At 44.5% G+C, this 27876-nt stretch overlaps 1 protein-coding gene across 4 annotated transcripts; it reads right to left on the reverse strand.

The window, feature by feature from the left end:
* Positions 1–10996: 10996 nt before the first annotated feature.
* On the reverse strand, positions 10997–27703 carry LOC6609368. Of its 4 annotated transcripts, XM_032714711.1 has the most exons (15): positions 27261–27703; positions 18889–19227; positions 18357–18551; positions 18172–18303; positions 17954–18096; positions 17715–17798; positions 17571–17631; positions 16209–16991; positions 15345–15581; positions 14870–14923; positions 14470–14795; positions 13252–14402; positions 12995–13195; positions 12762–12923; positions 12584–12705 (listed from the first exon to the last, which is right to left on the reverse strand). In XM_032714711.1, the coding sequence occupies exons 2-15, from the start codon at positions 18997–18999 to the stop codon at positions 12584–12586; spliced, it is 3762 nt and encodes a 1253-aa protein (XP_032570602.1). In that variant the 5' UTR covers positions 19000–19227; positions 27261–27703. The 4 variants fall into 4 exon arrangements, with proteins under 4 accessions (XP_002034057.1, XP_032570602.1, XP_032570603.1 ...); XM_002034021.2 differs by lacking the exon at positions 27261–27703 and having other exon boundaries at positions 10997–12705; positions 18889–18999; XM_032714712.1 differs by lacking the exon at positions 15345–15581 and having other exon boundaries at positions 27261–27702.
* Positions 27704–27876: the final 173 nt, after the last annotated feature.

Here is a 27876-nt window from a genome sequence, read left to right on the forward strand (position 1 = left end):
CCAGGCGGTACAAAAGTGGGGTAGTTGTGGGCGCGGTGGATGGCGGTGGATGTCAGTGGGTGGCACTCCCCGCCCCCCGCCAGCACTTGGTATCTATGGTAACTTGGGCGCGGTGACGGTACACCAAAAGGGATGAAAAGCGTTTCAGCCTGTTGAGGCTGCTGCCGCTGCCGCTGCCGCAGTCGCTGCCACTGTCTCTGTCGCAGTCGCTGCCTCGGTCGCAGTCGCAGCTGCTGCCGGAAAATGGAGTCCACAACGGCAACCAGTTGATGGAAAATCGAGGGCGGGCAGCACTTGACCTCCTGTGCGGCACAAAAAATCGGAACGAGCCGCTTGCATTTGTTGCAGGCGCCAATGCCACCCACCTGTAACACACACAACACACAACCGCACTGCGTGTGTATGTGTGTGTATGGATTGGATATGCGGCGGGGTTGTGGATTCCATTTACCCAACTGTTATTGCCGCCGCCCACAGGGCGCATGCGCGATTTTAGCCAACAAGTGAAGCAACAAGCAGCAGGAAAAAGCAACAGTCGGCTAACAAGTGCGAGCGAGAGAGCACTGGCCGGCGGGAGCGAGAGGCACGATGGCAGTGCGATTGTGAGTAATAATAATACGAAATACAGGGCAGCTGGCGACGCTTTTTTCCCAGCTTTACTCGAACTTCTGCAGCTCTGGCAAAAAACTCAACTTGCTGGAAACTGAAGCTGAAGCTGGAGCTGGAGCTGTGGACTGGAGTCGGAGTAGGATCTGCTGCCTTGGCTTTGGCTTGGCTGTGCCTGCGGGTGTGTTCGGAGCTGTTAGGAGCTTTGGTCGCCGCTCGTCTACTTATTATTATGCTTAATTATACTCTAGATGGAAGTACATTCATCATCTGAGGGGATTGTCTTTTGGGCTTCAAGGAACATGATCCATACTTTTCTTAGTTATCAAATAAGTTAGGTCTTCACAATCACATTATCACGATCAATCGATGGGAAAGTCAATTACTTTAGCATAATAACTTATTAAAAGCAAGATTTATTAGGATGTTTTATACAAGTTATAGACTCCTTAACCACTTTTTCTATATAAACATAACCTGTTTAGTGCTGTTATCCTTTTTAATGTGATCTTTGATAATTTAAACATAGGTTATAAAAAACTGTAAGTGTATACCTAACTTCGCTTATCAACGACTAGATATTACCTTAGATTTTTTCTTCGCTTTGCCTTAACATATATTAAAGAAGCTGTATAAACAAAAAACAGAAAAAAAAACAAGACAAGAGGGGCGGAGCTGGCATTTAAAGTGCGGTCGCTCCACCCACACTCCAAAAACCATAGACGTATGTGGTGCAAGGTAAGAGGTGGCAAGGTGGCAAAGTGGCAAGGTGGCAAGGTGGTTGCGAGTCTTTGAGCTATAGTAACAAGTATGTCTCATATGTTGGCTCACTGCCTTTTACTTAGCCGGGCCAAAGGCAGCGCAACTACAAGGACCTCAAGGATGCAGGAAAAAACGAGAAGATGGGAAAGGAGCAGAGGAAGGAGCTGAAGGAACTGGAGGAGCTGGAGACAGACCGAGCGACACAGTCGATGCTCAAAAGTCAATTGTTTGTGCCTGCTTTGGAGGCGAGTCTGCATAACTTTGCGAACGAAGCGACACATAGAAGCCATCTGGACCCACACCCATGCAATCTGTTTGGATGTATCCGGCAATGAGTTTAGTTTTTCCGCAGTGGAGTCCTTGCGAAAACTTGTTGCTGCCAAAGCCATCGAAGTTTGCTAAGCGACTTTAATTTGCCGCAACTTGTGGCTGCAACCGGAGATGCGAGGTGGCATGGTGGTGGAGTGTTTGCTAGCTGCTGCAGGATCTTCGCAATGGAGTGGCAAAAGAAGTTACGGCAGAAGCAATTAGCCGGCTGCAGGAGTGGCAAGTGATGGGTAAAGTTCTGAAGGGATAATTACCCACGATCGATTAACCTTAAGCGATCTTTTCTCAGCTAAATGGATTGCTTTTTAAAGAAGTAATTATACTTCTATGCCATGTGCCAGTACTTATATTTCCGATTCCTGCATTGGGTCGTTACATAGCTGGTTATCCAATTTCCCACTCACACTTGTGCATATCGAAGCTCCATCTTTCGTTATCCTATTACCTTGCACTCCTGTTTTCCAATCTCACGCGCTTTTCCGCCATGCGAATTTCCTTGATGATACTCAAGAGTCGCGACACTAAAAGAAAGATAGAGTTTTATGAGCCATAAATTTGAATTAAACATGGGATGTCGAGTTGGAAAATGTTAGATATGTGCTCGAATATATATATATATATATATATATATATATATAATATGTATTTTCTATAAAGCATCTTAGAATATTGAATGGAAGCTATTGCGCTAAATGCAGAATGTTTCCAGTGGCTTTGCCTCACTTAGGAAACATTTTGCGTTGAAAGAAGAGCTGCCTCAACTGAGAAAGTCTTTTAGCTTATGGCTTTCTTTTCTCCAAGGACTCAAGCGACGATACAGGCAGGACTTTTCGGTAATCTTCAACACAATCATAAATCAAATCCTTGTCCGGAGCCGCAGGAAAAATTAAATAAACTCGTTGAGGCGGCGGACAAAGCAGACAACAACAAGCAACAGGACTCGATCCAGTCGAGAAATCCACGATTGTTCCTGGGTGTGGGTGAATGTATGCATGTATGGGTGTGCTGCTGCACACGTGTGTGTGTGTGTGTGTGCGGCTCTGTCTGTGAGTGTTTGGCCTACTTTTGTGCGCTGCTGCGCGCCGCCAATAGCCACCCCCTGGCTCCAGTACCACCCACTGGTCCACCCATTCGTTCCCATCGCCGTCACTTTGTTTATGACGCGATTCGTGGGGAGTGGGGAGTGTGGCAGGAGGACGAAAGGGAACTCCCCTGGCAGCCTCTGTCTGGCATTAAACACATTTACACGCCCATCTGGCAACAGCTGCTCCTCTTTTGCGTTCTCCTCTCCATCGCTCTAATATGCATACACCGAGATTTAAGGACTCGTGTCCTTTAAAGAGAACTACACATGCTGATTCTATAGTCGTAAGACCAACTGCCTAACTTTAATAAAAGGTTTTCTGATACTCAACTTTGCTTGCCAATATCCTTAATGATATATTATATTATATTACTAAATTGAGTTTTTTTTCAGTGTCGCTGCTGGCGTGTCCCGGTCGATTTGATATGCAGATGGTGGCATGGGCATGGGCATGGGCATGCCGTTGTGACTCCTGTCTAGGTGGGTGCATTTCTTTTGGTTTGTTGCCATTTGCATCTTTTTACAGCCGCCGTGATTCGATTGCGATTGCAGCCAAATGGTTTTAACGGCAAACGGGAAGCCGCCGTTGCAAAAAAAATAGCACAAAAAAATGGCACAAAAAAATGGCCAGGAGTGCGCAACAGGCGGGTGGAGAAATGGCATCAATGGGCACAATAAGCATATAACAATGACATGAAAGCCAAAGTGAACAGGGTAGCGTACCCCACGCTTCCTGGCGCTGCACTTTGTGTGCCATTGTGTGCCGCACGGCGGACGCATAAGACGAGGAAGGAAATTGTAAATGAAACGCATTTCAAGTGCTGCTGGAATAGAAGGACAAGCTAGCAAGCAGCAAGGGTGCCACGGAGAGCACAGGGAGCAGCAAGCATCCTGGGCGTAAAGCCAAACCAGAGGCTGGCAACGGGGCGTATACGCAACGCTGACAAGCCAGCAGTATCCGCACAGGACGACCCCACACCCAACCGGATTGAGTTACAGCTTGTGTCCGGGGCCAAAAGGCGAATGGTGTGCCGCCACATATGGAGCAGGCTTTAAGTGCAATTGTATATCCTTGCTCGGTTTTTGCGGTATGCGTGTGCGCGACATAAATAATACAGAAAGCCAGACTCGGGCTCAGACTGCCACTTGGTTCCATGGTCACATGATGGGGGGATGGCTGGATGGCACTTCAACCCACACCCGAGTCCATGTGCGGGGCGGAAAATCTAAGCAGACACGCTCGCGTCTACCCTTTCATGTAATTATTCATGTAATTGTCATCCGAACTTCATAAGATTTCATTTAATGGGCCATATACCAAATATAAATTGGCTTTCTTGATTTATTCGCAGCGATGGCACACACTCACACGCACACTCGCTGGCTGTTCCTTCTTTTCCAGGGACATCTATCTATGTCCTGCCCAGCCTCGGCTCATCCTCCAACCTCCCTGCTCCGCCATTCCATTCTGCCCCATCTGATGCTGTCATTTTGCATGCCACAGGATCCTGGGCAACCGACTGAGAGTGGCGATGAGAGCTCACACCGCAAATCGAGTTACGAATGCAAATCTCTCTCGGTGTGTCCGTACTTTTCCATTTCCACGCCATTCTATTTTCTTTTTGGCCAAGCCGGTTTGCAGCTAGATGAACTGGAGAAGCTTAGCCGGCGTGTCCAGAAATGGACACTGCGACAATTTGTGGCAATTACATGTGTTATCCCGCCCAGATATTCGTCGTTCGATTGGACAACTGGCTGAGTGTAATTACGTTCATGGGTTCCTTTTATCTTAGTTCACCCATGGCGTATACGTAATGCAGTTAGCCCACAAAAGATGTGACAATCTGGTGGATTTGTGTCGTGAAATGTGTCATGCCAAAATGAAGTTGCTAATCATGAATGTAAATGGACTCTTTAGTCTTAATATGGAATATACCTAGTCAATATTCACATATCACTGTAGTTGTAAAGTGGTATTAAGCTGGTTCCCAAATATTAAATAAATCTATTACATTTTAGCTTGGCTTATTTGACAGCTTCCTTTTGCAGTACCTATCCGAAAGTGTTTCCCTAATCCTTCAAATTCATTCAGAAGAATTATTATGTCCTTTTCGCTTCTATTCCGACATGCAAGGGATTTGCCCTTTGAATACTTCCCGCTGTCAAAGAGCAATAATCTCAATTGTCCACAATATTGTATAATGATCTAGACAGCTCCGTTCCGTCTATATATATATATATATATATGTGTCCATTCATCCATTCAACCAACTCCAGGAACTCACGGAGATAGAAAGAGATGGATAAGGACAGTGGCACATGACTCTGTCGCACGTTTCGCAGTTAATTTATATTCATAAGTCAAATTGGTGTACAATTACCGCCCGATTATGAAAACGAGCAGAGTTCACCAGCGGGCGAGGGTTGGCACAAGCGTCTGTGCCAGCTAGCAACCCCGCCTGCAATCCTCCGCCTGGAGTCCTCCAGCTGACAAGGGTCGTGGCATGGCGCTGTGCGGCACCAAAGCCTCCATATGGAGCATGTTGCTGTTGGCTGCTCTCTATTTTTTAATGCGGCGACAAGTGAAAACAAAACAGCCAGGAGCAACCCCCAAATGACACTTGCCAGGACCCCCCACTTACACTCCCCAAGGATCAGCGCGTTGCCAGGATAACCGTGGAGGGACGGGACAGGACTAGTTGATGAGCTGGCGCCAACGATGACTGCGGCATGTCAGCAGCGGAGAACAGAAACATGTCATCCACACACACACACACAATTACACACACCCAGTGGGTCACATCCCGACACCGCCATCGAGGTGAACAGGAATAGTTGGAGCTATCCCACACTGCGCCTGCGACGCTCTGGCGGCATTAACGAGCAGGAACGTCCAGCCAGCCGGGTTCCAGTGCCAGTGCCCCCCATCCGCCACAGCTTCCAGTTCATGTGGAGCTTCCTGCGCCCAACGCCTCCACTCGCTGAAGCATATCTGTATATTGTATTACATAGTTCATTTGAGTCTGGAAAAATGGCATTTTATATGTATTTAAAAGAATAGAGCAAGCTTTTAGATATTTATGTATATTATATGTATATTATATATTATATATTATCTTTCCCAAATAACTCCAATTTACTTAACATATTCCTTCCCCTTTTTTCCGAGTGTAAAACTGAAGTCACAGCATCGGCTTGCCCGTCATCGTCGCGCGAAATCTGTGAAGTCAGCCACAATTTTGGCGCCAGTCTGCTGCTCCGCCAGCTGTGCGTGCGGATGCGTGAACGACAAGTGGATGTGCCTGTGACCCCAGGACCAGGACCAGGACTCCACCACCTCCTCGTCGAAGGGGCGGCAAGTGTAAAAATCATTCCGCCATGCTTCATTTTAATTTAGTCGCCTTTAAACGTATTCAAAGCGCGTGCGGCATGCAGCTCTAGCTCTAGTTTTAATTTACTTATTGTTGCCGCTTCAATGGCAACCTGAAGCCGAGGGAACTCCCTCCGCTCCCTGACCGGAAACCTCTTGGGCCGAGCCAGTCTGGCCCAGTCGAAAACCCCTGGCCTGGCTCCATATGCTGTACGTTGCTGGCTGCGTTTGTAACTTTATTAAATCCAAGTTGATCGAGCATCCTTTGGGGCTTTGCGCTGGCTGAGTTTTCGATTTGAAAATGAGGTCACCAGTCGCCAGCCATATGGGAATCGGGTTTGACTGCGTGCCGCCGCCTTTGAAGCTCCCAAGCTGCTTGTGCTGGCCAAAAGTGCTGGAGTGGCGCGGCACTCTTAGCGTCGCGTTTTGGATTTCAGAAGGAGACGAGCGTAATCTGAATACGGGGCGGATACGCGTTATTGATGCGTTGCCAGGGCACGCGCCTCAAAGTATGCAACTGTGCGGCAGTGGGGGAGTAGAGATCTGAAGGAGTTGGGGCAAGATGAGTGGCAGGCAGGCAGGAGCTGAGTACTCCCACAACAAGCAACTTCCATTAGCCGCAGAAGATTGACTTTCGAGTCGGTGAAGAGCCACGGATTAGTGGGAGTGTTCCGAGGCTAATGATATACACTAGCGTCGAGTGAAATTATAAAGAGCGCAGCAGCCACTACAATTAATTTCGGAGCATTGCAGGATGGCACGCAAGTCCTGCTCCTTATTACCCACGACCTTCGTGGCGGACCACCACCCACCCCCCGGCTTTAGTTGATTTTTAAGCCAGCTTAAGTCGCGCTGAGCAGGCTAGAGATGTTGGAGTCCTCCATCTCGAGGACGCCATGTTTCCTAGCAGCTTGCACAGCATTTGCAAATTAGCTTGCGCTTCCACACTCTCTCGTCTCAAGATTTGAAGTGCTGGAGATGCCCGCTACCAGATTGGCATGATTACCCCAAAAAAAACACACAGGGAATGGAGCCCCTCTATTCCGAGGCCCAAAAAGCCAAACAATTAGCCGAAGTGGCTTAGCAGCGGGCGCCTGATTGAAATTAAGTGCAATTCGAACGCCGACACGAACTGTGTGCAATAAAAGCAATTTACCTAAAGCCCCCAATAGAGTGTCCACAGTCCAAAGTCCAGAGTCCATAGACCAGAGTCCATAGTCCAGAGTATCCGACCCTCGCAGCTCTTTCAATTGGCTGACAGGACTGGCTGCTCGGCTCCTTTGAGATCACCTCCTGCGTGTCGCCATACGTGTGCCACAAAGTGTACACTGTCAAAAATATCTGGTGTGTTCTTAAAAGGAGTGCTAAAAAAAAGGACTAAAGATGCTTTTTCTTCTGCTTTTTCTAATTACATGAAAAGTTGATTTCCGGCTTTAACTATTTAACTATGAATCAATCGAAATACTGGCTCTAATTTATTTCTCTCAGTGCATGTTTTCCCGGCACTAGATGTGGGTGATTCGGCGGGGGGTTTGTTTGTCTGAGACCGGCATTAGCGCAGCAGGTTGCCAATGTTGGCCATTGTTTCTTTTTGTGCTCTGCTAGCTCCTCCAACTCCACCTCCTCCTCCTCCTGCTCCTGCTCCTCCTCATCCACCCCCACCTCCTCCTCCTCCTACTCCACTTTTGTATTGCCATTATTTTTTCGACGCTCTCGCCTTTGTCCCGTGGCAACATAATTGATTTGTGTCCTGTCCGCTCCTCCACTCCTCTTTGTTGCCCACGTTGCCACCGCCCGTTGTTCAATTGCAGGAAACTTAAACCTGTTTGGGTGGAGCCACACATGTAGCAAAGGCAGAGAACTGGACATGTGGACACATACAAATCATGAGGTTTGCCCAGGCATTACAAATATTTCCCATCGATTTGTTACCTTCTCGGCATTCCGCTGTTTGTTCCGGCATTTGTCACCTTTTGAGCTTTTTGACCCGGGTTTGTTTTGTGATTAATCTCAATTTGTTGAGATGCCTGGCTGTTTACGCCGACTTGCCGACAGATTTCTCTCGGGAATGGCGGTGTGGATTTCACTTCCGAGAAGGCAAAGCATTTGATGTCATTTAAACTTGCCGTGGCAAACCCTTCCTCGCAGGATGCCAAACGGAAATGGTTTTAGTTCCAAGTCCAAAGACAAAGGCCAAAGCGCAATGCACGTGCCACTGGAGCTCAGATTTTAGGCAGTTGATGGATTTGCCTTTTCCAAAACAATGTGCCACACAACATACCGTCTGCACGTGGAATAGACACTGCTGCACCCATTTGATGATAGCATGTAAGACTATAAGTTAATTATAGACTTTGTTGTTTCTGGGCACGGTAACTTAAAACACACAGCAAAAAAAAAGGTCAACTGATTACGGCCTGTTTGGCAACTTGGCTAAGGCTTTTCAGCAATCACAGAGAAATTTTGCCGGCGCAGTTGGGGCTTGGGGCTCAAATGGCGGTGGCGATAATGAGCGTTATGGCAACGCAATGTAATGGAATCGGAGCGAGCGGGGAGGGTGAGGGGGGAAGGACCTCAATGTCAGCAGCTGTTTGGTTTGGTTTGGTGACAAAGGACTTCGGCTCTCGCAAAAGAGAGAGAGTTCCAGCGAATGAAACTGAATCTAGTTATACAATCAAATCTGTTTAGCAAATGATAAATATACTCCAAACAAGTTAATCAGAGACTAAAGTCTGTTGGTTAGAGCTTAAATACTCCTATGTGGAAACATTAAGTTCTTTTCTTGATTATGCTAAAATTATTCCCGCAGTTCGTAATAGACAAAACAACATTCATATGCAACCGTAAAAATAATTAGTGAAAATGTAACTAATCTAGTTACATGTGTAGTTTGTATTATTTTATGCATTACAAGTGCCGCTTTTGGCGGTTTAACTTTGTAATTGCGGGTCATACGAGCGCTTAATATGTATATTTTGCATATCCCCTGAATCCGGAGCAGCGCAGCCAAATGATTCGCAGCGGGCAAAGTTTAAAAGCCAAAACATTCGCCGTATAACAAAAGTTTTTTTTGTTGTTTTCCCACCGCTGCCGGAAAAGTCGAGCCAGGTGTAAGGTGTTTTTCCGAGCAGGCGTGTCCTGGGGGGCGGCATTAAAGCTCCATGGAGGAACACATGGATTTTCCACACACACCCGAAGATGTGGGGGCAGGATCACACGGAGCAGAAGAAGAAGTGCTGCTATTTACGTTTCCCTGGGAAAGTCGTAAAAGCGTACAAACGAAACAAGCAAGAAATGTCGTTTCGACTGCCGAGGCAAACAATACAATTTGTTACCAATTAAATGACTGCGTTGCATAATAATAACAATAACCGTAGCAGCAACAATAATGCCACCCACCAACCCAATGGGTCCTTACACGCAGAAAAATGCTACTTGAATTTGACTTCTTTAAATAAAAAAATGTTTCTAATTTCCTGGAATCATTGCTTTCATTATTATCCATCATAATCAAATGCTTCAGGGTTTAAGTCGGATGTGAGCTTATGTAACATTTATGGAGCATAAATACTTTGTGGGCAGTTTAGCTTTATATTTTATACTTTGTGGGCAGTTTAGCTAAGGGTATGGAAATCCGCTGAAAATGTGACTTAGCATTAAAATCTTTGCTTAAAAATAGAAAATCCAGTAATATACTGCTCCCTTTTATTTGAATTTTAAAAGCAATCATATATATTGGTTTATGTACTATTATTTTCCTGCAAACTTAAAAAGGGCAATGTTTAATATATTTTTACTCGATTTTGTATAAAAACATTGCAAATTCTTTCAGAATATCCCATCTATATAGGCTAATTTGTGAAATCGCTTTCATGCCGCATTTTCTCGCAGTGCAGCCACACAAACACACACGCGATAGAAAATATTCCCCGCTGGCGTCAACGAAGCCAAGCAAATATGTGCGAGTTGGAGTAAGTGTGTATGTGTGTGTGTGTGTGTGGCAGCATCCGGCGCGTATTGGTTGCCAAAGTAACGGGAATCAATAGCCTGCGAGGATGCTCGAAAAGTGGGCGGGGCCGGGGAAGGATGTCTTTATTAGGCGGCAAAAGCGACAAGAAAAACCAATTTGTATTACTTCATTATGTCAATGCTTTTGATTTGACTTTTTTGCCCATACAAAATCCCATACATAGTACCCACCCACCACCCACCACCACCCACTCCCGATTTCCTGCTCACTTTGATTCCATAATTCGTTATGGAATTTCCATAAATTGAATTTTTCATAAATTATATTACTAATGGAACGTGGAAGTTGAGACGCAGCAATTAGGAAATAAAACACTCGCTCCTTTTGTATCAAAATATATAAATGTTTATTAGAATCCATGTATATATGCATACGTATATCCTATACGGACATATGTATGTACATACGTACGTACGCACGTATGTATGTAACTCTATATTCACGCAGTTAGTTATTCTCAATAATTATTATAATTATTGCATGTGTTTATTGGTTTGCCTGTGTATTTGTGGAGGGTACAGCTCGCTTAATTGAAGCCAATCAAATGGCAAACAGATTGCATTAAATATACAGTAGTTTCTCTGATTTTTACTGAATATATATATATATATATATACTATATATATATGTTAATTAAACGTGCAACTCGACCATGGCCAGTCGGTCGATTTTTCACAAATATGCACAATTATTTATTTGATTTGGAGAAAAATTACAATTTTCCAGCTCTTTACTTACTTGTCTGTGTGTGTTTGTGTTTTTGTTTGTCTAAAAAAATATTCGCAAATAATGGCAAATAATAATGCAACTAAAATCGTATCTTTGGCATTTTTTTATTCAAAATAAATTGATACCGTTTGTTGTTATTGCTGTTGTTGTTGTTGTTGCTAATGCGGCCGCTGTTTGCTCGATTACAAATTACATAATGTAAATAATTCAGCGGTTGAGCTTATGCAAATACACAAATTAGTTAATCATACTTAGTTTAATAGGCAATTGCGTAGCACTTTCGCGCACGTTTTTTTTCACACGACAAAATCAGTGTCCTCTCGTAAAGTAATTCAATTTCAATTTCAAGTTCAATTTGCATTTCAATTTCATTTCCCTTCATGCAACTACTATATAACTTAGGCTCTGGACTTCCTCGATAAGTTCATATAAAATCAATGCATTACTCACTACGTGTTAGTTCGATTCAGGGATAAGGGACGGGTGGGGAAGATAGTAGATAGTAGGTAGTAGTGTAGTAAGTACTGCCCAACTAGCAGCTATAAACTAATCTAACCATTTCACATAGAAGTATCCAAAGGGGAGCGTGTGAAAATCATTTAAAACTAGATTCTACTTTAAGTAATCCATTTTCGTATAAATATTTGTGTGTGTGAGTGTTGTATGTTGTGTGTGTCTGGTGGATATGGTCTGTTGGTTTGTCTGTCTGTGGGAAGCACTTGTGGGCAATTAGGAATCGATTGGTATTCAAACGGCTAGTTCGATCCGAGTACCTGGATTATTGGCAGCACTATTGTGGGTTCGATTGCTTCTTAGAATGTAAAATAATCAAGCTCCTTGTGGACATGTCCTTCGCTGGACGTCCCATTAAGTTAAGCCAATGGTAAAACAACTAAGATACTAAACTCAATTGGGCACCAACCAGCGGCAAGTGCTCGGCCTGCCTCGGCGGTTCCCCTGATCCTTTCATGGAAATATGCAGCAAAGTGGTCCAATGATTAAAAAAAAAACATGCAAACAATTCAGCTTAAGCAAATCAAGCTGAAAGTCTAATAGCTGCTGAGGGACGTGAGACGAAGGACATGTGTGCCTACTTTCTCGCGTTTAACTTAATTTTAGTACAAAGAGTTTTAAATGCTATGCTTAAAATGGGCTCATGTGCATGTGTCTGTGTGTTTTTTCAAGCTCCGATGCTTGTCTCCTACCAAACACCATTTGTGTCCTTGTGGATGTGCTCGTGTTCGCGTGGTATACATATAAATTAGAGTACATACTAAATAAATAATATGCAGCATAGTTCATCGATTTGTGTTTTGTGTTAGTGATACTCGATAGTCCTACGGTGTAGGCTGTATGTTTGCCAGTAATTTAGCACATGATTGTTTCTCCATTCTCGGCTAATACAAAACGTTATCCAAAAAAACTCCATCGACTTGGCGAATACTTCTCGGCTGCGATCCAGTTTCCCTCAATTCGAATACGGTGTCCAAAGAAACCAATTTGCACTTGGATATATACAAAAGAGTTTGCTTAGTTGCATATAACTTGTGCCAAATCGGTTAAATATATATATATATGTCTATGTAGATTGTGTGGTTAATACGATGCGATTGTTATTATTGTTGCAGTTGCTTCCAATCTGGTTTGCTGCTTTCCTGCTGCTCTTGACACTGATTTATGGCGACACATATGGCGGTGGTTTGCGGTAGGAGGGCGTGGCTGGCGACTTGCCACGCACTTCCCGGCCGCCCACAACCACCGACGGTGGTGGCACATAATCGTCCACGTCGTTGTCACCTGCAAGGAGTACACGATTAGCATATTATAAATAAAACGGATCGATGTGGGCGCACCATTCATGTTTGAGGTATTGTAGGATGGTGGCAGCAGTGGCGGCTTCTCGTCCTTGAGTATGACAGGACTCTTGTTGCCGATCTCGGGCTTCTCCTCGTACTCGTCCTGGAAGATGACGGGAATACCCTTGGCACGGAAGGACTTGCGCTCCTCTTCGTCGCCTAGAAAGCAAATCGAGAGATCCATTTCGTAAAGCAGTGAAATATGAATTAAGTCAGTTTCGCCGGCCTACCTAGCTCCATTTTGCCGCTCCTTTGGCGACACCAGTGCAGGCAGCAGGCAATGATTGAGGCAGCCACAAGCATCGCCACAATGATCACGATGGGCCATACGAACGTGATCATGTAATCCTCGCCGAAAGAGGACTTATGAGTAGGCTCCTCAGGGCGACTAGGTATGTAATCAAGCTGGTTGGTGTCTATGTTCTCGGTATCTATAATGATATTGTAATTTTAAAAATAATCAAATGGTAACCTATGCAATTCTTACGATGACAAATACTGAAGGGCACCACCGAAAAGTTGGTCAGATTAAGCTCAGGTCCCAGAGCCCGTTTGGCTGCCTCCCTCAGGCTGAGGTCACTGTTTAGGTAGACACTCCTGGTCATGGCCACTTCCTTCTCCCGACAGCTGTTGTGCTTCCTGTACAGCGTGGTATTGTAGAAGTTTACTATGGTCCCATCGGAGTCGTGGTGTGTGGTTATCGAACGGATCTGGATCTGGCCAGTAGTAGGATCTCCATTCAGCTTCGCCACACGTTCTACAAACTTGCGCTGCAGATCGGCGTTGAATCGCTCGTGCTTGATGGACAGATACGCTTTGAAGAAGAACCCAAAGTCACGCTTGGGCGCTGGACTGACCACTACGACCAGGGCATCGTGGGCACTCAAGCCACCACTGTCCTCGGCGACCAAGAGATATTCCTCGGAACCAATGTCGCCGCTCTTCGGAATGCCGTAGAACTCTTCGTTCTTGGAGTCGAACTGCAGCCAGTGGCGTGGGCTCAGCTCAAGGTGATCCCTGGTTTTCAAGGTAAGAGTCAACTGATTGTCGTTCGCATCATAGAAGGTATCCGCCGGTACTTTGTAGACCAGCAGCTGGCCCAAGCTGGCGTTAACGCGATCCACCTGGTTGCGTGGCATTGGCGGCACATTCTTGGTCATATGCTGTGTGGGCTTCACCTGAGTTAAATCCTTCTGGCAGGATCCGATTAACTGTCCGGTTATAGATTTGATTCCCAACTGTGGCTGAACCAAATCACTCAGTCTATTGGCATCCAGTCGTGCAATAATATCCTTTAGTTCCTTTTCAGGACACTCGCTGGTGGGCAGCGTTTCGTTAAAATAAACGAAGGTAGCACTGTGCGGATCGTGAGGCGTCTGTCCGATCTCACGCACCACCACCGCCGAGTTGGTGGAGTCATCCAAGGTTCTGGCCACCGCATTAATAAGCTTCAACTGCCAATCAATGTTGTGACCCGGCTTCTCGTTGATCCGTACGAAAACGCTGATCTCGTGGTTAATGGTCCTCACCGCACGATGCTGCTGCACACTTATCTCCACGGTTTCCGTGACACTGGCATTGCCCGAATCCGTGGCCGACAGGCGATATTGCCAGCGGGATACCGTGTCGTCCAGAGGCCTATAAATTAAATGGGCTTTATAAATCGAAATCCGTATTAATACATTTCGGTGAACCAACTACTTACAGGCCATATAGCTCCCTCTTGTCGGCGTTGAACTGCAGCCAAGAGTTCGCCTTTAGCTCGTGGCCATCCTTGTCGGTGAGCGCCAGGCGGAGATTGCCCTGATCCTCGGCATCGTAAAACGTTTCCGGGAGCACATGGAAGGTGAAGGCCTTGCCCGATGTGACAGCCAGCTTCTGCAGGCGTGTCTTAATAATGGGCGGGCTATTCTCCTCCGGCTGCGGTTCCATGTAGTCGGTGGAGACGAAAGTGCTGCTGCTGCTGCTCGACTCCGGAGTAGCTGCCGTGGTCGTGGCCACCGAAGATGTGGGCGTGGCGGGCGTCGACAGCTGTTGGCAAAAATCCAAGTTTAATGTTATTAGTGGGGATTCCAGCGTTGCCAGGAGAATATGGCTGATTTTACCTCATTATTGGCCAGGCTGTTGTTGCCGCTGCTGATGGCATCGGGTTCTCCTTCCTGGGAATTACAGGAAAATTATTAACAGTGAGATGGCTAATTGGCGACAGATGGCTGGCTAAGTGTCATGCTGCAAAGTCATCGGCTGAGGAGGCAGGCAGAGTGAGTGTGTTAGCGAGTGTTAGTGTTAGTACAACCAATACGGATACGGTACGGATACAAGTAAGTGCTCCATAGTGGACATGCAATTACCAAGGACCTCATGCAGGAGCTCTGGTTCGCTAATTGCCTGCCCTTACATGCTAAGTGCGTTTGGCTGGAAGCAATTTCCCCTAATTGGATTCGGGATATACGGTGAGACAATCGGGTGGAGATGGGTTTTGTTGAGAGCCGGAATGGTGGTATTGTACTTTCAAGAGCGGGTGGAGGTGCAAATCTATGGCTTAACATCTAAATTGCGATTGCGATTGCGAGATTTCACCTTAGAGCTAATCGTGCGGTGCGTTGTGGACTTTATATGAAATTCGCTTTCGCCTGCTGTTGTTGCAGAGGCATTGGCAGTTGTGGCTGTTGCGGTTGCTGCTGCTGCTGTTGCTGCTGCTGCTGTGCTTGCAACGGCAGTTGCAGTTGCAGTTGGCTGTGTTGCAGTAGCAGTGCCCTCAAAATCGTCGATGGGCAGCTGTGTGCTCAGCTCGAGCTCATTAAGCACAGTATTTGGCTGCGTTTTTTTTTGGTGTTTAATTGGTAACAAATATGAGTAGGTTTTCTCCAAGGGGCGAAAGGTGGGCGGGTATCTACGCAGTCCCTGAGCAAATCAAACCCTGCATACCATCTTACTTTATGTACTACGTACGTTTGTTAAGACTATCATACAAAAGCTACACCATAAATAGTTACATATATATACATCCTCCTATCCTTCACTACAAAAAAAAACTAACTGCAGCTACACAAAAACTATGTACACTTATCTTTATAACTATTTGCTATCTAGTCAGTCTAACATTTATGCTCTCGCACTTGCCAACTCCACTAAAATCTTGTACGGCAGTTACGTAAATGTCCTGTCATTTTGTGGAGTTTGGCTTTTTTTTTATGGGACGCTACGTTTACACAGCACAAAGACAATAAAACACAATATCAATATATGTATGTAAAAAGAGAGTCGTGAGCTAAACTAACTCCTGACACAAAGCGCCGGTGGAGAGAGGTGGAAGAGAACGTTTTACATGTGACAACACAGGGGACAACAAGGACATACGGACATGAGGCACGCACACGTACAACGGCGAGGCAAAAGGACACTCGTTCGTATTATACACACACACAGAAGCGACATCATTACCTTTGGCGATTCAGACAGTGTTGTTGTTGTAGTTGTTGTTGCTGTTGATGATGCTGTTGTTGTTGTTGAGACTGTTGCTGTTGTGCTTGTTGTTATTGTTGATGGTGAGAATGATGATGCAGATGTGGTTGGCTGAGTGGCTTGTGTCGGAACGGATGACGATGGAGGAGGTGAGGCAGATGGAGATGATGAGGATGTGGTGGCTAGGCCATTTCTGTCTAGCTCTGTGGGCATGACCGTGGGTGAGTTAGCTGGGGACAGGTGAGGGGTCGACACCGAAGTTGAATCTTCTCCAGCCTCGCTGTCAGATGCAATCGATGCGACGGGCGCGAACGAGGACGACACCGAAGAGGTGGCGTCATAGGGTGAAAAGGGCTTCTGTGTTTCGCGAGCGGACATCGAGGGCGTGGGCGTGGCCGAGGCCTCCACATCGATAGCCGGTACAGCGCCGGAGTCCACCGAAATTTCTTGCACCTCCAAATCAACGGGCTTTACCATTTCCGTGGCACGTGTGGCCGCCGCACTGGTGGTTTCGTCTGGCACAATCTCCGCGGCCAGTGGAACTCCCAATTGCTGTAGTTCCACTTCCTCCTCATCTTCACCATCGTCGGCTTCGCCCAGAACGGGCAGCTCCTTGATATTCTTCGTATTCTCAATCGTCTTGCTGATGACGGACTCCAACTTGGAGACGCTCTCTTCGATCTCCTCCTCCACGTCCGGAACCAGGGGAACAGCCGACGAAGAGACGGACTCGGGCGACACTATCTTCTCCGACACCTCCAACTTTTGGGTTAGTCACAGCGAATGAGTCGAGTTGGTTAGTTGTCGAGGCGATTTCGAAATGGTTTACATATTTTACAATATATTTGGTTGATTGGTTGATAACATTAACACACAATTAGATCGATATACACAGAGTGAGAGAACGAGAGGAAGATAGCAAAAAGAGAAGAAAAAACATAAACACCGTATGATGAATTATAGTTATTTTCAGTGTACGCATGTGGGTGTTTTTGTTTGTGTGTGTTCCATTTAGATGCATGTGTGGGTGTGTGTGCAGTGTGGTTTTTGGATATTATTCCAAATTGCGGTTATTAACAAAGTGCAGTGAAAACAAACAGAACCAAATATGTAGCTTCCGGAAATCAAAAACGTATCTAGACAATAAGTCCAACGCGATCCATACAGATCCATACAGATGATACACGTAATACATACATATGTCAGCATGTGTGGTTAACCAACAAGTATGAACCGCGGGTATTCTCATTTAGACGTATGTATCAGATAAAGAAAACACCCAGATAAACCGAAACAAATATGGCGAATTGGCTCCAAAACAATTGGCCTCAACACACTCACCGCTCCGTGATGATGTCGATGGGCATGTGTGGTCACTGGCGGCACTTCCGTACTGGGCTCACTGCACCAATCCATCGATGGCATACGAAAGAAATTCGAAATTATCAGTTATGTGCCACACTCGGGTGAACGGGTGATACTCACGCAACTTCCTCATCGTCATCCCCATAGTCGTAGTCATCTTCATCGGCACCAGAGCCCTCGGATTGACGTCGCTTGCGGTTTGATCTGGAGTTGAAGGAACGAGATTGGTGAGCCACATTAACAGGAAATCAGATATGCGGTTAACGACTTTGTTATCAGTAAATTCTATATTTAGAACTTAACTTTTCAAAACAACTTCCTCTTTAATAAGCCCGATGCATCATTGACTTCTTTCTCACCTTGATTTCAATTCCTTGCGCCAAATGAACCAAAGCCCGAAGTTCTCCTCCGTCAAAGCGCCAATGGTGCCATCCTTCATCTGGTGGGCAATCTGCTTGGCTATCGGTTCACCCATCACAAAGTAGCTTGGACCACAGCCGATCTGTAGAAAGGAATAAAATAAGATTAGATTATCATTAAAAGGAAATGTTTTTATTCATTTAAATATAATACAAACCATGAAACTGGCGCGTCCCAGGCGACGATTGAGGGTCTCGATGTTCTTGTTGCCCTTGCCTCCTTTCCTCATGGCCAACTTGTGCATGGATCTCAGTTCCCGTTTAGAGACCGAATCCAGGGAAATGAATTCCTACAAGGAAATACTTTAACTAATCCTTTTAAAGCATTTTTGGCAGCACAAACCTTGGGTATGGCAAAGAACTTGGCCAACTTGGCCTGGACATGAGCTCGTTTCGTGGCCGTCAGCTCACTCCAGTCGTGCTTCTTCAGCAAAAGTGAAAGCACAATTTCACTGGGAGTATTTTGGCAACTCATCAATTCTGTAACATACGGATCCTGTTTGTAGGCGGGCACATCCTTTGGCTCAATTACGGGGACCTTGAATGGAAAATGATAGGGGTGTGAAAAAGTATTTCAAACTATAATACATAGATAACTCATGTATAAAGCTACATATGATGAACAAAAATAAATTAAATTAAGGAAATTCAGTTGTGTTTATTAATGAATTTGTAGTTTCAGTTGCAAGATAAGGTGAGATAAGGTGAAAGTAAGCAATATAGATTGCACAGCCGAAAACCCGACAGCAATCTAATTTCTAGAATGGCTAGCTTATTAAGTAGTTTCCAAAAAAGAACCCATTCATCATTAATCAAAATTCTTGCAATTTCCAGGCCAATTTGATTACTTGTGACCCACATGGTAAACAACTTACCTGGGAGTCGTTGACATTGAAGTCCCGCTCGCCGTGAATCCATGCGACGAAATCCAGGAGGAGGAACAGCGACAGGCTGGCACTGGCCGATAAGAACCACTGGAATCTCATGTTCGGTTCCGTCGGCGATATGTGTCGTTATGTGGTATAAATATGAGTCCAAAGAATGCAGTTTTGATTTCAGTCCAACGAAATCCAAGGCGGCAGTCGTGAGTTTTGGTTGCTGGTTCGGTTTCAGTTTCCCAGCTGGGATTTCGCTTTCGTTTGGAGAGAGAAGAGAAAGGGGATGCGTCGATGCGGCATTTAAATCATCATCTTCGTTAGCAGCGCCTTCACCATCTGCAAGTGGAATTTATGGGGAATTATTAGACATATTTTATGGCGCAAGGTCTTTTAGGGAGGAGGAGGAGCAGTAGCGGGAGGAGGGTGCCATCCAACATGGTCTATGCTAATTAATTGTCGACTGGGTTCGGTGACCCAAACCCAATTTGTGCTTCGAGCATTTGTGTCTATGTTGCTGCAACTTTTCCCCCGACGAGTAATTAACATAAACAACCGTCAAATGTTGTTGTTTTTCCGGTATTTGTGGGGAAAATTAACGCTTAATTAACGTGATGCACATGATCTTTTTCGATAATTGAAGAGACACCAGCCAAAGAAAATGGAAAGTTCGACTTGAAAGGGGCTTTTAATTAAGCCACCACTTATGACAACTATGGACGAAAAGGCGAAGACTATTGCTCTTTGATTATGAATTATTATTATGAATTATTTACGTAATACTAATAGAAGCTACCCATTCAATTGCGCCCCAAATGGAACAATGGCACTCTGCTCCAAAGTGAGCAGCATCCTATACGAATCAGTACAACCCTTTCATGTCGCTCCAGTCCACTTCATGGAGTACGCGCCATAAAATTGTTAATCCCCTCATTGAACACGCATCCCCATCTACGCTTTTCGACCATCTACGCATTCGACCAACCACTCCCCAAATAACTCTTCGATAATCATTCAACGCAGGCATTATCGCCGTACAAAACCCCATACCATTTTCGCTCCGGGTTCAAATGATGCGACCATGTGTTGCACTTGCGGGGAGACGACAGAAATTGGGGCAACATTGCACAATTTGCAGCATTCCGGCCGAATGGGGTTAACGTTTGTGACTTGCCATTTAAGAACGCATCGGGAAGTGGAGTGCATGGGAATGCCTTAATTGAGGCATTAAATGTGCGATGCTACAAAGCACTAAGCAATATATTGCATATACTGCATAGGGTTCGTCACTTGCAATCGATATCAAAGGAATGTCTTCTTCAAGCATCGACTACTACTATTGAGTTATTGAATGCCATAAATAATGGAAATTATAATTGCTTATGCATGCGCAACTAAAATATCATTTGTTTTTCCATCGATTCGTATTTGTGTGTTGTGTGTTGCCTGCTTTCTAGTTAAATTTAATTGAAGACCTCCGTCCGTGGAGACCCAGCTGGAATAGCAAATGAGAAATGGGAAAAGGAGGAGCTGGAGGAGCTGGCCCAAGTGTCAAGCGGCGGCAATATGCCACCGATACAGACCTCTTGTCCTCTCCCTGCCAAACACCATATATATGCCACCATATATGAACTTAAAATGCAGCCAAGCATGCCGGGGCCATCAGTCGTTCGTTATACCCCATGAACACTCCACTCCGCTCCGCTCCGCTCCTCTCCAGCTCCAGCTACAGCACCATGCCCCGGATCACCCCTTCCATGCTCCCTGCTCTTTGGCATGAATGAGAATGAGGCTTCGAGCCGAGTGTGTAGTGTATTTGCTGGGTATGCAAATGAATTAGCATTGCGCCAAATGCAAAAACCAAAGAATCACCGGAGGAGCTGGGGGGCAGGGCATACATACGTAGTGGGTGCCGGAGCAATGAGAGAACATAACTTAACAGGCGGTATTACAAAACAAGTTTCTCCGTTGTTTCAGCCTGGTGAATGCAACGCTTCAGATGGGAGCTGCATGTGGCGTCTGCATGTCCAGTGGACGGATGATGGCCACATCCATGCTGGTTCACTGCTGCCGCCAGTGGGGTTCGAGGGTCAGCACATAAATTGAGCCGACACAAAGGCAAACTAATAAAGGTACAAGAACAATATAGAAAAGAGCCATAATGATGGCGAGGATGAAGATGTGCTTGATGCTGCTGCACTGGGAAAAATCAAACAAAAATCATAAGATACACATAAATTATAGCTTTAGTTTCAAGAAAATAAATCCACTCAAAGGTACGATACTATATTTCATGATATAGATAACATGCGTTATTAATGCGCATCGAGTGGATTTTTGGGTTCGTTAACACACGTTTTAGGGAAGCAATCAATCTTAAAGCGATACCTTTAAAATATCTCATTTCCGAAACCAGTTCTTCGACCATAGAACCCTTTTTTCCAGTGTGTAGCCACCGCCCACGCATCGCGAGCCTTTCAAGTGGGCCGACTTTTATGCATCGCCATCATTGTTGTGGCATTTATGTGATTAGAGAACAGGGCCTACATTTAGAGCCGGCACTTTGCGATAGATGCCCCCCACTCTGTGTTATCGTTTCAGCTCTTCCCGCGGGCAATTAATCGTCTCCAGAGGTTGCGCCCAGTGCAGTTCAGTTCAATTAGCCTTGGTTAACACACACACACACACACAAGGTGGCTTCCACTGCATCATCATCTTATTGCAACTAGGTGACACAAAAGATGTTGATTCTGCAGCGGCAGTGGCAGTGCAACAAAGAAATTCTTTCATCACAGAATGCAGCGACCGCATAAACAAATTTATTTTCATTCTCCCTGCACCCAGACGCATTACTCATCCGAGCCCATGGTTTTGGGTCGCATTCACTTGGTGGCCCAAAGTTTTTTATGACATTTTTTTGGCACTGAAGATATGTTATATGGTATTCCCTAACTTTAACTTCCTATTGGGTTTATGCAAGGGTTTCATTATGAAATCTTTTTCTAGAATAAAAACTATTATTCACTTAAATAACAAACAAAGTTAGAAATTTGTTACATTGAACAACTGACTGATAAGATTTTATACCATTTAGAACTGACCTTTGCTGACTCATGAAAGAAACTAGCCCCTTTCAACCAATCTATACTCCATATATGTTTCCCTTTTCGAACAATAAGAGTGTTTCATCTTCAATTAGCTTTCAATATTGTCTTCTGTGTGGTTTCATCTTTCCCGTATTAATTCGGTTGGATTTCTTGTGAAATAATAAACCACAATTGTTCCAGCTTTCCTCCATGCTTTCTTTTCCTCACCATCAGTTAAGTTACCCCTTCGATCTGGACAACAGCCTTAATTAATTTGATTCGCCGCACTGGGCGCACAATTCCGACGATGAGCACGATGAATTCTTTGGGGGATGGGTTGTGGTGTGGGTTGGAGATGGCCAGGCATTGGACTAATGGATTGTTTGCCGCTTGTATTTTGTTTACGATGCTGGCCGATTGAAAAATTGTTATACACAGGAAAACGCACACGAGTACGAATTTTGTGTACACATATGCTCGTTTGCCCGGCGTTTGACCCACAATCTTGTCGTTGGAAATAGTCTTATTGAAAATATGCTTTGTTGCACGCATCGCCAGTGAACTGGAAACTTAAAAAATTTGGCTGGGGAGCGTTGGAAATACCCAACTCTATACAGTGGAAAGCAGGCCATGCAATTACCAAAAATAGCCCAAAGTCTCTTGACTCCACTCAATCATCGCCACGCACATTGGCTATGAGTTTTTTTTTTCGGTTCCCGCCCATTGGAAACCAATGCAATGGGATATCTGGGCTGGTCACGAAAGGCGTGTCGCATTCTGATTTTTTATAAAAAAGAAAAACCAAAAAAAAATTAAAAGCCCAGTACACCAAACGAAAGGCAAGAAAAAAATACTTTATAATGACTTCAGCAAAAAAATTGTAACCCAAACGAGGGAAACTCAAATGAAAAACAAAGCGATACGTCAGAAAAAACTTTTCCATGCCTCGTTTGTTGTTTCCTTCATTTTAATGATAAACAAAAATATTCATAAAATGTTCATTTATGTACCCATTTTAGGTATGGGTTTATTTTTTAAAAATTCGTAAGTCCTTGCATTTCGAAAAACAAATTTCGTTAGTGGAAAGAGCGATTTTGAAAACACTTTCCAAAGAGATGTTTGTTGTTTTATTCTATTTAACGATACACAAAACCAGCTGGAACTCAGCAACATATTCGGTTTTTCAGTACTTAAAGAGCATTTCTTAGTACATTATCTTCCAGTATCCGATATTTCCAGCTGCTAAAAAGTATCTAAAGCAGTTTCTATTTATTTCGAAAACGCTTCCGCTGATCTTTTATCACATGCGAATATATCTGACGACAGCAGAGTACGCATAGTCTCCCGAATTCCGAAAACCCATCCATTCGATTTCCCAACTGAGAATACCCTATGATGTCATGCGTGGATCTTATGACTTTACCATATTCTCCAGTCCGCTTCACGCGTTTCTTCTGCGTAAATAAAAACAATCCGAAGAATCAACTGGAAGCGCAACACATGGTGAGCATTAGCATGGCTTTCACAGATAGCGCTCCGCTGGCCCGAAAACCAAAAGATATGATAAGAGTGGTTAGTAAGTAGGCTGATATGCATATCCGATAAGGGGGGCTAACGAATAAAAAATTGAGAAAACCATCAAGGTGTAACCCAATTTCCGGCACATTGCCCAAGAGCCCAATGATCCGTGGAAAGCGGGCCCAAAAAGGTGTTAAGCCGATTCGAAATCCCCGCCACGTACATACGTGATGCACTGGGGGGCAGTTGTCGCTGACACAGATGCGCCCATATATACATATGTATCGGTAATTCATAGAGTTTAATTGAGTGTAATTAGGGTATGACGATGATGAAGACCAATTTGGTGATATGCATAATTGAAGTGGGTTACGGCGCCAGGGAGAAGGGGCAATTGCAATCCGATTTCCAATTAAGACAAACAAACCATGACAAAACGATGGCTAAATTGGATAACATCTAAATGCGCACAAAGTCGAAGTAATTGTAGTCTAAATGTAATTTGATTAGAAATCACGCGGCAATTATCGCTTCAGCGAAACTGGAGAAGTTCCCAGAAGTCCGTGGCCCAAGGAGTGGCGGTGGTGGAGTGGTGCCAGGGGAGCACCTACAGGTTGGGGGCATTGCTCCACTCCCCAGTACTTTGCACCACACTGGCCAAAAAGTTGAAGTCGAACTTCTTTTATGGCCAATATAAACTAGCTTATATGAACTGCAAAATTTAGACTTTCTTTGATGACATACGGAGTTTCGAGTTATACAACTTCAACTGTGCACATTTTTCTCGCAGTGCACTGAGTTGCGGACATTTTTGCGTGGGGCCGATGTCTGCTGCTAATACTTGATGCTTGGGGACTTGAGGTCTTGGGCAGGGCATCCGCCAAGAAGGGGAAGGGGAGCGGGACGCACAGGCAGGGCATCCGCCATTTTGGCCAAATGGTGGCGGCGTTGGAGTTGCAACAGTTGTTGTTGCTGCTGCTGCGTTGGGAGCCAAGCGCGCAGTTGGCGATCAAATGCGCTCCAAGATCTGTTGCATGCATAATGATGCCGTCTGTTGTATATCTGCTCGCTGTCGCCGATGTTTCGTTAAATTGTCTATGTGTGTGCTTGCAGTAACAGAAAAAAAACGGCAACACAGGCCAATGCTAAAAACAAACATAAAACAACGCAATGCCATAAAGTTCAAACCAACACACACACACACACACACACACACACACACACAGAGCGCCACTTACTCACTCTCGCACACAAGCAAACAAGCAAGCGAACACAGATACTAAGGCGTTGATGAAGACGACAGACAGCAGATACAAGAGCAACAACAAACAGCGATCCAGTGCCGGCTGGTTGGAGAATTGGACAGCTGCCGCCATGATAGCTACGATACTCGTACTGCGGCCGGCCTGGCCAAGTATTTCTGTACTTTAACGGGCCACAGAGAAGCGAAAAGCAAAAAGAATTGGTACTAAAGAAAACAAGGGGGGAGCGAACAACGAAGTGTTTATACCCTTACTAAGAGAATAAAAAACTTGAAATTTAACTGATATTACAGTTTAGAGAAAAGGCGAAACTTTACATAAGAATGTATAAGAATATTATTCAATATTTGTAACCTAACTTGTTAACAAAAAACATAGTTCCAATGAATTCTTGTTATGTAGATCCCATGACTTAAATACGACTATCTTTCTCTCTCTCTCTCTCCTTCAGCCCAAGTTGTTTTAATATTATCATATTATTATTATCAAATTTCAAAGGTTATCTCTATAAAATAATTCGAGTATTACTAAATTTGCTAAAATTCTAAAAAAAAAATTTTCAATTTATAAATCCAATTAATTGCGTGGGTGCCACAAAGAGAATTGCAAAAGTGAAAAGTTCACTTTTGAGTCATCAAAAGCGAGAATGTAAGCCCAATGACGAGCCATCATCCAGATGCGAGGCAAAAACAGACATTCTTATAATTAGTGAAAAAAGCGGGCGAAAAACGGTCTGCACTTGACACGCAACCCGGGAAATGGCCGCTCACTCCCTAATAGGACAAACACCACCCCCCCACACCCTCCCACGGGAAACCGGGACCGCCCTCATCGTTGGGCCAGCAACAAATTGACGCAATCTGATTAAAAACGCATCAAAATAAAACCAACTAATGGCGAAGGGAAACCGGGAAATGGGCGAAGGGACAACAACCTATGCTAAACGCTCGTAAAAGTAATTTTGTTGGCCCAAACACACACACACTTGCACTCGAGACACACGCACACACGTGCAGAGACACTAACACAGAGATACGTAATTTAGGGGTGCTGGCGGAAGTGAAAAGGAAACATCTAGTCCTCTTAGAACAGCCGTCGTCCCCTTTTTGCGTACGCAGCATCCGCAAAAGAGTGCCGAAAACTGAGTGTTAATGCCGGGATTTTCTACAGTATGCACTCGCAAAATGGAAAAAACGTATAATAAACCAAAGCAGGTAAGCATAAATTTTGTTGATTGCAATTATATATAATTTATATATAATATAATATACAGAGAAATAAAGTATACATAGATAGATAAAATATCACATTCAATCAAAAACCAACGTTGATGACTTAATCCACTAAATGCTAAATATTGTGCAAATAAGCTATTGTACGTATTGTTCACACATTCTATGCGTTCTTAAGTCTGAAAATGTCGACCTATTTATTTTTATGGTAGTAATATGTTTTTATTGCTTTGCCAAGCAAAAATTGTATATACATGTGACTTTTACATATAGAAAATTTTATATATAGAAATTGTTTACTCACATTGCAACAAATTGAAAAGAACCTAAAATGTAACTCATATAAATAACTTCTTAAATGGTCTCAGTAAATGCATTTTTAAGCCTAACTTCATTTGGTTCCTGCGCACCAGGTTTCACTGTACTGAAACATTGGTGCCGTGTATGGCCAAAAATCACAGTGCGGGCGGAAACTGAGTGCCGTCATCAAAATACGCACACACACACACACATTGGAGAACATGGGGAGAGAGCAAGATAGAAAGGGGCAGACAGATGAAATCAGAAAAAGGAGAAAAGGAGGAGGAGGCAAACGGAGTGACAGCTGCCCCATTCGCATCCGGGAAAAAGTGGCCGCTAAAATCATTTGCTAAGTGCGGTGGCCATGACAACTGGCCCAAAAGTCGGAGGGTCCTGTTTTTGGTAAGATTTTTCAATTTTGAAATATCCCTCTGTGCAGAACGCACACACATATGCAAGTATTTCCATCATCATACACACCAGCAAACAAAACAAGAACAACAGCCGTGTGCAGCCTCCTGCCTCCATTTACACGCAGAGAAATAAAGTATAGCCTTTCGAAATTTAATCCAAAAACATTTTAATGCATTTTTGTTTAACCTCTTGCTTTAAATGGCTACAAAATATGGTTTTCGTTGGAGACTCTCAGCAAAAATGGTTCTACCTATAATATTTTTTGGATATCAAAAAAATGTATTCATTATTTCGTTCAGTGCATACATTTCGCTTCCGTGTTTCGAAATTCAATTTATGTATACTTTATGGAGTCGCAGCCGGCTCCCCAAGCTCCATTTCGCCCCCCTTTTTGCCCAGTGAGGCGGAGAAAATTGTAAGTTCAGGAAAATCGATTTTCTTGTTGTATTTTTTGTGCCGTTTTTCATTATTTTTTTGGCTTGCTGCAGACATGGCTAATTGGAGTTCTTTTTGTTGCATCAGCTCGTGAACTGAATGCTGCAGTTTGCATCTTCACTCACCTCGTTGCGCTATTTTTAATGCACCGGACTCGGGGATTCGGATTCGGATTCCCCGTTTCGGGGGATTCGATTCGGGACTCTCCTGCCCCACTTCCCCTCCCTTTTGGCCAAGGAAATTGCGTCCAGAGAGCGACACTCACACTCGCACGCACAAACACACGCACGCACACACGACTCCAGCAATGTTTCTCTTCAATTGCAGAGCGCTTTTTTATTCTATTTTCACGAACTCACTCGCGATTTTCACGCACTTCCTTACGGCGAGAGCTTTATCGTTTGAGATAGTAATTGCGTGGAGTAATTGTGCTTCACATGCTGCCTGTTTTCCGAACGCTTTTCACTTTTCTTTCTTTTCTTTGCAGCTGAATGGGAGCAGAAAACAAACGCAGCCCTAACGGCACCGAGTTGTGGTTGTTGTTGGCTGGGCAGTGTGACCGCAACTGAGGGTGGAAAAGAATCCGTGGCGGAAAATATACCGAAATGTATCTTGCGGATTCACTTGCAACAGCTGCGCTGCCACAACCATCGTGGGTAGCTAGAGATGGCACAATTCGATATATGTAACCGTACATATTCATTCCATAGTTGAATTGTTTTTAGTCATTTTCCGATCCAT

This window comes from Drosophila sechellia, chromosome 2R (genome assembly GCF_004382195.2).
Source record: "Drosophila sechellia strain sech25 chromosome 2R, ASM438219v1, whole genome shotgun sequence".
Classification (NCBI taxonomy): Eukaryota; Metazoa; Arthropoda; class Insecta; order Diptera; family Drosophilidae; genus Drosophila; species Drosophila sechellia.